General features: G+C 34.9%; 2 protein-coding genes across 2 annotated transcripts in view; both read right to left on the minus strand.

Moving 5' to 3' along the window:
* MCMDC2 (minichromosome maintenance domain containing 2) overlaps positions 1 to 12,132 on the minus strand; it is a 39,727-nt gene that overhangs the window by 5,070 nt on the left and 22,525 nt on the right. Inside the window, exons 10-12 of the mRNA XM_051970096.1 lie at positions 11,400 to 11,566; positions 9,893 to 10,072; positions 8,218 to 8,360 (exon numbers count right to left, since the gene is read on the minus strand). Coding sequence (XP_051826056.1) covers positions 8,218 to 8,360; positions 9,893 to 10,072; positions 11,400 to 11,566 — 490 coding nt within the window. The remainder of the gene's footprint in view (positions 1 to 8,217; positions 8,361 to 9,892; positions 10,073 to 11,399; positions 11,567 to 12,132) is intronic.
* Positions 5,138 to 8,211, minus strand: LOC127543801 (ethanolamine-phosphate cytidylyltransferase-like). The gene has a single exon (XM_051970097.1). It carries the CDS (start codon positions 7,746 to 7,748, stop codon positions 6,672 to 6,674), a length of 1,077 nt encoding a protein of 358 aa, XP_051826057.1. The 5' UTR covers positions 7,749 to 8,211; the 3' UTR covers positions 5,138 to 6,671.

Here is a 12,132-nt window from a genome sequence, read left to right on the forward strand (position 1 = left end):
CAGTTTCAACTTGCTCTATAGAATGGTTGAATCAATTCCCATTTCCAGTATTTCAATTTTCCTACATTCTCTCCATCATTGGTCATTTTCCATTTTTATCATATTAGCCAATCTGATTGGTGTGGGATTGTACCCCAGGGTTATTTTAATTTTTATTTCTCTAAGCATTAGTAATTTATTGCATATTTTCCTATGATTATAGATAACTTTTATTATTTTGGTTGAAAACTGCCTGTTCATATTCTATGACCATTTATTATTTGGGGAATGGTTCTTTTTAAAATTTGATATATTTGAGAAATAAGACCTTGCCAGGGAAATTTGCTATAAAAACCTTTTCACAATTATGATTACTATATATCCCTCTATAATATTATTTCTCCTATTTAACTTTCTCCTTTCACCCTATCTTCAAAAGTGTTTTGTTTCTGATTACTACCTTACTTCAATCTGCTCTGCCCCCTTTTATCTTATCTCCTTCCCTGTTTTCTTCTCCCGTGGGGAAAGATAGCTGAATCCATATATTTCTCACTTTTAAGACTATCCTGATGAGAATTAAATTCATGTGCTCCTGCCCACCTCTCTTATCTTCCCCTCCACTTTGAAAGTTCTTTTGTGCCTCTTTTACATGAGATAATTTATCCCATTCTACTTCTCCTTTTACACTTCTCCCAGTACATTCATCTTTCTTACTCCTTAATTTTTTTTTTAGGTAATCATTTCATCATATTCAACTCATACTTCTACCCTCTCTCTATTAAGAATGTTCTGATGTAGGAATGTAAAAGATTTATCCTTCTTTTAATTCCCTATGATTTCTCTTTGCCTTTTTAGACTTCTCTTCAGTCTTATATTTGAAAGTCAAATTTCTATTCAACTTCAGTCTTTTTTATCAGGAATACCTGAAAATCCTTTAATTATTTAATATAATTAATTATCTAATTAAATAATTATTCTAAATATTGTTAAATATTTAATATCCATTTCCCCCCTGGAAGGACAATATTTTTTGCTGAGGTGATTCTTGGTAGTAATCATAGCTCCTTTGCTCTCTGGAATTTCACAATCAAAGCCTTTTGCCCCTTTCATATGAAAACTTCTAAATCTTATGTGAACTTAACTATAGCCATGATACTTGAATTGTTTCTTGAAGTATTTCCTACTTGATCTGGTAACTTCAGAATTTGGATGAAACATTGTTTCACCTCATCCTTTTTGTGTATTGTGCTACTCCAGAATTTGTTTTGAGGCATTGTATAAAGTTATTCAAAAGGGAATTTGGGAGAGCTTTTTCTCTTTCATCTTTTTTTTTCCCCCTGAGGCAATGGGGGTTAAGTGACTTGCCCAGGGTCACACAGCTAGTTTTCTATCATCTTAAATCTATCCATGCCTATCTAATTTTTGAAGCTGTTTTTTTTTTTTGTACCTCTTTGATCAAGCCATTAACTTCATAATTATCTTGCATTATTTGCATTATCTTTTCCCAGATTTTCTTCTTTCTCTCATATGTTTTTTAAATCCTTTTTGAGTTCTTCCAGAATCTCTTTGGCAGATGGAATGCTGCTCTTGGAGTCAGGAAAATTCCTCTTCCTGAATTCAAATGTGGCCTCAGGCACTTACCATCTGTGTATAACTCTAGGCAAATCATTTAATCCTGTTTATCTCAGTTTCCTCATCTATAAAATAAGCTGGAGAAGGAAATGGCAAAGTACTCCAGTATCTTCGCCTAGAAAACCCAATTCACATTTTTTCCCTTAGCATGTTTTTTTTTAATTTTCCAAATATCAGATAACTTAGAAACAGATTTCAAAAAAATTTACACTCTTGTAAATTTATAGAAGAAAGTAGATGGATTTAATTTTTTCTATTAATAGAGTAATGAAAAAAATAGAATATTTTAAAATGTTATTAAATGAGATATATTTGAAGTACATATGGTTTTTTCTTTTTAAAAAATATACAAATACATATTATATAATCATAAATATAAGATAGAAGCGTAATTATTTAGATGCATTTTTAGTGAGGACCTAAAATTCATCAAGAAATCTAGAATTTTTACTTGATAGCCTAATTTTTAAAGGAAAATTATTTCTTAAAATCCTTTGGCATATGTTTTTTGTTTTACTCTGCCTTATTTAAAATCTTTGTACCTAATAAGACAATTTGAACAGTATGCCAAAGTGGTTCCATAAAGTTTCCAATGTAAAATCCTCCTATATCTGAGCCTTAATTTTTTTTTCTTTTTTTATTAAAAATATTCCTAGTGTCTTCCTTGTTCTACCAAGTATTACAGTATAAAACCAGGAGTTCAACCACACTATTTTCAAAATGGAAGTTGTTTATGAATTCCTGAAGCTGACTTCTAGACAAATAATGAAAATCATTTAATTCCAATACAAACAACTATATAATTGAATTCAAAATTTCCAAAGATGGTATATTTTCCTTTCTTCTACCCTCCCTCTCTTTTTCCTCCCTTCCCAGAACTGAACCTTCTCAATTTACCAGTAATTTTCCATATTTATTCTATTCTATAGCATTTATTTCATTAAGCTTTCTCTAACTGGATTTTGCTTATGACCTTCCCCTATGGGATTTTAAATTCTCTGAAGGTGGGGATTCTGTATTCATTTTGTAATACCATCCTTTCTTTAGAGGAAAATGTGCTTCTGAAACAATAGTGCTGAAAAAAAAAGTTTTGCAATTTACATTTTTCTTGAGGCTTTGCATGTAGCTATTGTTTTCTTCTGAATTTGTGTCTTGATCTTCCCTGTCACTATAGTAACTTGTTATGGTCAGACTCATTTTTCCAGTCTATTTCTTAATTTTTAATTTAAAGTTAAATTTGATCTCTGCTTCTAAGGTGAAGGAAGTATTGTTCCAAGCTTCAAGTCTTTCTTGCTGTTTTTTTTTTTTTTAAGAATTAGTTCTAGGGGCTATAGGTTTTCAGTGCTTCCAAGGTGGTATGATCTAAAGAGAGATGTAGTCATTGCTTTCCTGGCTTGTGCACTGGTCTTTACTCAGGAAGGTACCTTGTTTCCTTGTAGCCACAACTGCTAGCACTTTTCCTGGTCCTGGATCTGTACAACCAGGCCCCTTATTCTCTTTCAGTTGAAATTGCTAGTGTTCCTCTCTGTCTGGGAATCTGTCAGGATCCCCACTCTTCTGTAAATAACCACACGCCTCCTCTCTTCCCTAGAATTAAGACCAGAGCCCCTTCTCACCTGTGACTGAAAATGCTATCACTCCTTTTGATTCTAGATCTGTGCCAGAAAAAATTTTCTTCAGTCTCCTTCCAACCAGCTGTTTACCTATACCCCTACCTGTGGTGCCATGAAGAAGAACTAAATCTTTCATAATTGGTCATAGCACATTCTTACTGTTATCGTGTATAATATATTCCTGGTTCTGCTTGTTTCATTCAGCATCAGTTCCTGTAAATCTTTTCAGACTTTCCTAAAATCACCTTGTTCATCATTTTTTATAGAACAATAATATTCCATTACCTTCTTATACCACAACTTGTTCAATTGATAGGCATCTACTCAGCTTTCTAGTTCTTTACTACTATAAAAAGAGCTGTTACAAACATTTTTGCACATGTGGGCCCTTTTCCCTCCTTTAAGATTTACTTGGGATACAGGATCCAGTAATGGCACTGCTGGGTCAAAGGGTATGCATAGTTTCATAGCACTTTGGGTGTAGTTCCAAATTGCTCTCCAGAATGGTTGGATCATTTCACAATTCCATCAATAATGCATTAGTGTCCCTGTTTTCTCAAAATCCCCTCCAACATTTATCATTATCTGACAAGAAGTCATCTTAGCCAACCTAAGAGTTGCGAGTAGTACTTCAGAGTTGTTTTAATGTGCATTTAATAGTGATTCAATAATGATTTAGCATTTTTTCATGTAACTATAAATGGTTCCTAACCATCTCTTAATGAACAAGGTTTTTACTTGATGTCTTTTTTAACATCTTTACAATAAGAAAAAGTTTTCTGGAAATGCTTCTCATAGACCCACCCTTAAAAGTCTTTCAGTTTTTTTCAAGTGTGAAGATCTATTCAGCCTCAGAAGTGCAAGAATAAGTTCCTTCCTACTAAAGCAAAAAGAATTCTCATATTCATGATTCTGTTATGTGTATATATGGGGAATGAGAGAGATGGGAGAAAGAATTCCAGGGCCTATTTTGAATTATAATGTGAACCAATGTAAAATCATCACAGTAAAATCACTTGTCCTTAATTTAAATCAATATAGTAATCTGTAAATTGAGGCTATTATAGTTTTAATTCAAAATACCTTTCTACTTTGAAGAAAAATATCTTATAAGCAAATATAAGTTTTTCAAATATTTGCAAGCTAAAGTCAGAAAGACTGTGGTAAGGTAGAAAGAAAACTCAGTGAGAAAGAAGTCTGCCACTAACTAACTGTGGTTTGATACTATGGACTTATCACTTTGCTCTTTGTACTTCATTTTACTCACATTTAAAATGATGGAATTGAACTAAATATCTTAAGTTCTCTTCCCTCTTTAATACCTTCTGATTTAAGTAATTTTTTCTGTTGTTGAAAATATGAAATATCATGGATTCCATCATATTAAAACATTTTATTTTTGTGTATTATACATGATTATGCTACTATGTCCAGTATTATTCATGTTATTTTATTTTCAATTTTTAAATAATTTCAAATTTCAATTTCAACTCCATAATTTAAATGAAATGATATTTTAATATACTAAATGTTCTATTCTCCATATTTCAAAATAAAGTGAAGCAATAAAATTCAGGAGAACTGATACTGATTCTTAGAGAACTGACAATGATTTTTATATTAAAGTGAATTACAGGTATATATATATTTATATACACATGTGTATATATATTTATATAAATACACACATGCTAATGGAGGCAGCTTATTTGCATCTGGAGTCAGGAAGACCTGAGTTAAAATCTGGTCTCAAATGCTTACTAGCTTTGTGATCCTGAACAAGTTACTTAACCTCTATTTGTCTCAGTTTCCTCAATTGTAAAATGGGGACATTAAGAGTATTTACATCTCAGAGTTTTTGTGAAGATCAGATGAGATGACATTTGTAAAAAGTGCTCAGCATAGTGCCTGATTAGAGTAGGCACTATTATATAAATGTTTATTCTCTTCCCTTCTTTAACTAAATGTATTAGCCTTTCAATTATATGCCTTAGTTGGAGAATAGGCATTTTTCATCCACTTTTCCCTGTATAGAATATTAGTCTGATCTCTTTGGAGTTGTCATGAAATTGTTGCTGAGGAAGTCTTGGAATGTTCTGGGGCATGATGAAATTAGCACAATTATCTGCAAAAAGGACCTTATAGAAGGCCTCTACAATTGGGAATATCTCTTTCATTTTAACCCTGAAGTAGATATTCTTTATAACAGTGGCAAATTCCTTTGCTTTATTTTATGACACAATAACATCAATAACAGGAAACTGTTGGACAATTGTATTTGTGGTTGCATTCATCAAAAAATCTTACATGATTTAAATGCACAAGAGAAATCTTATTGAAGGAGAGCCTTTAAATCTTCACTTTCTTCTTCTTCTTCTTTTTTTTTTTGCAAGTATCCCCACCATATTTTATTAAGTTCCACTGACAAAGAAATTTACAACAGCCAGTTTGATACAAAAATCAGAATACAAAGTCTGTACAGGGAGCAGCAGGATGAGGGGAGGATTATGGGGCCCCAGGCAGCAAAGTTGCAGGTGAAAACTGAAGGCCCTAGAGCTCAGGCTCAGGATGCTTTGGAGTATAACTCTCAACATAAGGAGAATGAAGGGATGAGGTGGCAAGGAAGTTTAGGGAGGTGGAATCCCTTTCCTAAGGAGAAAGAAAGTCACCATTTGGATCATTCCCTTTTGGGTATGGCTGACCCCCTCTCCCCCCCACCTCACGCCAGCCAAGAAGTGAGGCTGGATGGGGGCCAGGCAGAGGAAACCCCGCTTTTTGGGGGACAGTGGAAGACAAGTTTCCTAAGTCCATTAGGATTGTGCTTAATGTTAGGCGAGGCCCCAGGCAACTGTGATTTGTTCCTCTCCCTTCCTGGGAGGTGGGCAGTGCCAAGGGAAGGGAAGCTGGGATTAAGAGCAGCCAGAACCTGCTAGTGGCTCGGATTCCAAATGTTCAGAGTTCTGGCAGGTCCTCCTGTTTTCCTATGAAGTCAGAGCAGTAGAGCCTAGGCAAGAAGTGTTACTGGAGAATACAAACCCTCCAAAAACACTCCGGGAGACCCAGCACCAAAAGTTCGCTTCCACCACTCCCCTCTCCTTGTCCCCCCCTCCCCCTCCCATCTCAGCACCCTGCTGGCCTAATCAGGAGAGGCTTCAAGTTACTCCCAAGTCAGCCTAGATTAAAAAGGGCCTCAGCTTCATTAAAATGGTAGGTGTGACAAATTTTAAACTCAGAAAGGCAAGAGAAAGTGAGCAGAGCCAAAGGCAGTGCCCCACTCAGAGGAAGACAGGGTGGGGACAGGGAAGGAGGGGTAGGCGTGCTGCTTGAGCTGCTTGGGACTAGGCCTCACAAGGGCTCTCCACCTGCACCGCTGTCCCTTCTGGCATTGCCCCTCATTTTTTTTATGGCTTTCAGGACAGCTAGCTCCCAAGCTTCTTTCTTTTAATTTTATGCTTCATACTCTAATCTGTTCTTAATAATTCTCTCAACAATGAGGTCTGTGGTGAGGCTGTTGCCGCTATCGATCTGACGAAAGATGCTCCTTCTCTTGGGTTCCTGGTATGGGTCCAAACCGTCCTTATCAGGCATGACCTCGGTCGTTCCGTGGCACACCAGGTCTACCTTGAAGTGATCAAGGAGGTTAGCTGTGACAGCATATGGGGCTCCAATCACTACCTCAGCCACATACTTGCAGGCCAGCACACTTAGTGTTCTCTCATGCATATTCATGATGGGGTAGTTCATTCCTTTGTAGTGATTCACCTCCTGGTCAAAATGTAAGCCTGCAATGATGTACGGTTGCTCTGCAAGCTGGTAAACCTTCTCCAGAAAAGCCACATGCCCAATATGGAACAGGTCAAAGGCCCCAGCCACGTAAATGATGGTGTCTCCTGGTTCTGGCTCCTTTCCAGAAGCAAACTGGATGATCTTTTGAGATGTCTGTAAAAACTGTGACACTCCGGTCCAGGGGCTATGGCTCCTTGGGCACTTGCCAAAGTTGTCAGTATATTCCCGGTATTCTGAAGGCAATTCCCGGCCGTTGTGATGGGCCTTGGTCATGAGCAGCATTCGGCCAACTAGATCAGTAGTAGAGATTTCCTCGGTACGTTTACATTCTCTGTATCTCCTAGCTTTCTTTACTTCTTCATAGGTGTCCCGCCCATCCACAGTTAAGGTGATATCATCGCCGTGAACACAGAAATCACAGTTGTATTTGTCCAGAGTCTCCAGGGCAGTGACGTAAGGAGCACCAGCCACAATCTCATCCACCCACTTGATGGCCTGGACCATCTTGTATCTCTCCTCCTGAGTGAAGATAGGAGGGCCCTTGTGCTTGGCAATCTCCTCATCATTGTGGACCCCTACGACAAGGTAATCTCCCATGGCCCGTGCCTGACGAAGCTGGTTTGAATGCCCATAATGTACCATGTCATAGCAGCCGTCGCACCAGACCCGTACGGTGCTTTTGGTCCCCGGACTGAGCTTCTTGGAGGAATCCACGGCGTCGTGTCCGTTTCGGATCATGTCCTGGCGGCGGTAACGGCTCCAGCCCTTCTGTGTGCGGCACTGCGACCGTCCGACCGACTGACCACCGACACAGAGCGGTCACTGCCGCGGCTGCCACGGCTCCAGAACCGCTGCCCCCGCCCCCTTCACTTTCTTCTATTGCCAAATGCTTTTTGTAATCAACAAACAATAACATCAGGATATTATATTCTTTGCACTTTTCAGAAGAACTATATTTAGATGAAAAACTCAAACATGGAGATGATTTTAGAATATATTTCAGTTATTTCATTTGTTATTTCAATTCATTTCATCCATGTGGGTTCTCCTCTTTGGTCTTTTAAATTCTATATGATTGTTTACTATGCTTTTGTAAAGGAGTATCTTCTAGATAGACCCATCATTGTGAAAAGTTTTTAACATTTTAATAAGTGGCATAAAATACCTACATGAATTAAAACTTTAAATATGAAAATTAAATACTTACAAACATTTCAATGCTGATGCTGATAGCTTTGATCCATGTATAGAATCTGTTCTGATTCTCCGACTTGCTAGGTAATAACCATGAATCATTTTTTCTGCCTCCAAACTGATCTCCACATGTAGATTCTTTGCAAAAGCAATGAGCTAAAATTTAAAAATAGTTAAAAAGGTTGAAATTTTATAAATTGTATAAAAATCTAAAGTAGTCATTTCTAATAAATGTTCATTTATGCAATTTATATTAATTTCTAGAGGTGATATGAAACAGTCTGCTGTTTAATTTCAATAAAATGAAGAATAGTGATGTGATGCAGTAGAAAGAAAGAGCACTGTATTTGGAATCTAATTCTTTTCTCCTCACTTCTTACTGGTGTGGTGCAATGAAAAGATGGGAATTAGAGAACCTAAGTTCAAGTTCTAGATCTGCCACTTTATATCTATGATTCCTCAAACACATTGCTTAACTACTCTGGGCCTCAGTTACATCATCTGAAGAATGAGATGGTCAGACTAGAAGGTCTTGGAGGTCCCTTCTTATGATCTTATGACTCAACATCTGGCCTTCCTGACTTCACACCTGAATTACCATAACTGCCTCTTAGCCAATATCTCTCTCTCAATTATCTTGCCCGTTGTTCCCTGTCTGAGCTCACTTAACACTGTTGAACTTAGCAAACATTATTAAATATTTATTACATTCCAAGTTCTATGTTAGGTGCTATGAAAACAAAACCAAAATAGTCCCTGATATCAAATCTACATTTGTTTGCTTGGCCTTAACAATTTCTCAAAGACTTATCCCATGTACTTATTCAACTTATTTCCCATGACTTGTCAATGTACAGCTTTCAATTTAATTAAGTAGGTAGGCTCACAATTAACTTGACATGCTCATTCCTGCAACTATATCATTATTTATATGAAACTATTCCCTGAAATAACATTTTGCTGAAAGTCATACTTCACAGAACCTAGACAAGGTCCGTGTATACCCTGGCCAGTTTTCTTATCCCAATGTGGAGATATTTTCAATTGAAATAATTTAATAGTGAAATTCTTCAATCCTTAAAAAAATTAGAGATATCATCATCTGATTCACATTGATTCTACTTTCAAAATTAAACTGCTTTCTTTAAGCATACTAGGCTTGTTCATCACAGAAGATACATGATTTAATAATTACTTGCTTCGCTAATCAAATAAAATTTTTGTAGAATAATTTAAAAATTCTTTTTCATGTCTTTATAAATATATATATTATTTATCAAACAATTAGATTTGTCAAGTTTTCTAGATCTAGAGATTGTGATTTTTGACATTTTACTTTGTTTTCAATTTTTATAAACACTATCAAAGCTTTGGTGATTAGGTGCTCTATAGTTTTAAAAATGAATGGACTTATAAAAACCCACCTCCTGAAAACTTTAATTCTTACCTGATACAGTTACTTTTTTATTACATTAATTTTGAAGAGTATATTAATATTCTAAAATTAAAAATAAAGATGTTAGAAAATAGGTTCCATATCAAACACTAAAAATCAGTGAAATACATACTAAAATAAAGAAGGGCAGGGAGAGCCTAAATGAAAGTAAATAAATCTTTAAAATCAGTCCAGTTTTAAAATCTGGGAGTCATTATTAAGAATCTTCTATGTAGTCCATTTATTCAGTTACCTTTTCATAATCTTGTTCTGTAAACTTTTTAGAAGTTTCATAAAGCACTTTTTCAGGATCAATGGCTTTTTTTAAACTATGTTGTACAGAAGGAAGAACTGGGTGGCAAGGAGATGATTCGTTACAATAAATCAACAATCCAAATGCATCCATAAGGTTAGCTGGAATCAAACTGAAATCCTATGTCAAATAATAAATTTTTAAAAGTTCAAGATTTTCTCAATTTATAAATCATATAATTAGAAATATAAGGTGTAACTACTTGATACTACTAAAATCTAGATAACATTTTTCAGGTTTTAGCATGATTTTGTGATTTCACAACTGTGAGGAATTCCCTTTATAGAAGCTCTTCTCATGAATATGGCATATTGGTCTTTTATGTTGGGCTTAGGAGTGAGGAACAACTGCCTCAGATATATTGTGTAACCTTCAGCAAGTCACAATTTAATTGCTCTCAATTTCAGTTTTCTCATCCATAAAATGGGGCTAACAAGGGAATCTACCTTACAAGGTTGTTGTGAAGATCAAATGCTGTAAGTATGCAGTAGCTTTACAAATATTAAAGCCTTATCTACTTACCTACCTACATACATACATACATATATATTTTTAAATTTATTTATTGTATTGAATATAAAATAAGAAAAAAAGAATAGAAAAAAGAAAGAGAGAAAATGAAAACAAAACATTGTCATATAACAGAAAATCAGGGAGGATTCAAAATATATAACAATAAATTTCCATTTCAAAGAAACACATATAATGATAGAAGAAATTATATTTATGACCATATCTTTTTAGTTTCTTTGTAGGTTATTCTTTTCTTCTCTGCGCTTTTTAAAATTTTTCTTTATATATATATATATGAAGTCATTAAATATCTAGAATGGGATTCTTAAATTAAGGAGGACAGCAATGAAGAATTTTGTTTTCTTCACAATTTTGCTTAAGGCTAACCTTAAAGGTGAAAAATTTCCAGAAATTATTCATAATCATGTTTTTCTGGTGCAAGCATTTTTATTTTCTATTAGATTCTTTCCACTCTTTATTAATGTTGGGTATTATTTTGCAAGAAGCAATATTTCACTGTGGACAGAGAATTGGTCCCCCCCCAAAAAAAAATACTTCTAATATATACATACTGATTGTGATAGTCCATACTCTGGACTAATCACTTAATCTCTCAATCCTTGGCAACTCAAGAATATAAATTGCAGGGAAAGTATTCACCTGCATTGATGAAGGCAATTTCCTTATGAGGGAATCATAGTAAAATGATAGGTCTAGTCTCTATACCTCATTTTTTACTTATCCTTCATTAATATGATTCACTACCTGTTCAAAATAGCTGGAAACATCTGAAATAGTTTTTAATCCCAATTTTACTATTATTCATCTGTAATGTTTTGAAGATATGGAATAATTTTATATTGAAAAGATTAAATATATAAGCTGTAACTAAATTTACTTGTCAAGCATTATAAGAAAAAAAGGTCATACTCACCACTTGACCAATTAAAGTGCTGTTTCTATGAACATGTCTCTTTGAGGATGAGTCCAAATCAATAAAAGACCAAAAACTGGATTGAACTGAAAAAGTAACTTGCTGATCAACACCATCTCCATACTTCTTTCCAGGAATATAAACTGTAATGTTTCTGCTTTCTAAAACTGATTTCAGACATATTAATAATTTGTGATTTAAGAATAATACTTTAATCTCCCAAAATTCTGATCACATGCTTTGCTGTAGGTTCTTGGACTGTGTTTTCTGTAATCCAAGTACCAGTATTACCAAATTTGCAAAAGTCACCAGAGGGTTGACTACCAAGTGATAAACATATTTTATTCACAACTCATGAAGATATTCTATTAAAATGGAAGCAAGGACTGAGAACTGAGTGGAAGGAAAGAATACATACACTAATGTAATCAAGCTCAGGTTAGCTTGATTATGCATATTTGGTACAAAGGTCATTATTCTGGGGTTTTTTGGTTCCTTCTTTCCCCCTATCTCCCCCAGCTAGGAGTTTGGGGCAAAATGGATTGAGTTGCTCTCCCAAAAGGGAAAAAACCCAAACTTTAAATTATTATTCATATTTTTGTTTTTAATATCACCTTCATTTAAGAACATACTTTCTTTCCCTTTTCCACCCCAGTGAAATATCTCTTGTACCAAAAAACTAAAAAAGAAAAGGAAAAAAAAAGCTTAGTAAAACTAATGTATTGAGTATCAG

Source organism: Antechinus flavipes, chromosome 1, assembly GCF_016432865.1.
Source record: "Antechinus flavipes isolate AdamAnt ecotype Samford, QLD, Australia chromosome 1, AdamAnt_v2, whole genome shotgun sequence".
Taxonomy (NCBI): Eukaryota; Metazoa; Chordata; class Mammalia; order Dasyuromorphia; family Dasyuridae; genus Antechinus; species Antechinus flavipes.

Coding starts and splice junctions, on each gene's coding strand:
- LOC127543801 (XM_051970097.1), bottom strand. CDS start 7,748: ATGATCCGAAACGGACACGACGCCGTGGATTCCTCCAAGAAGCTCAGT.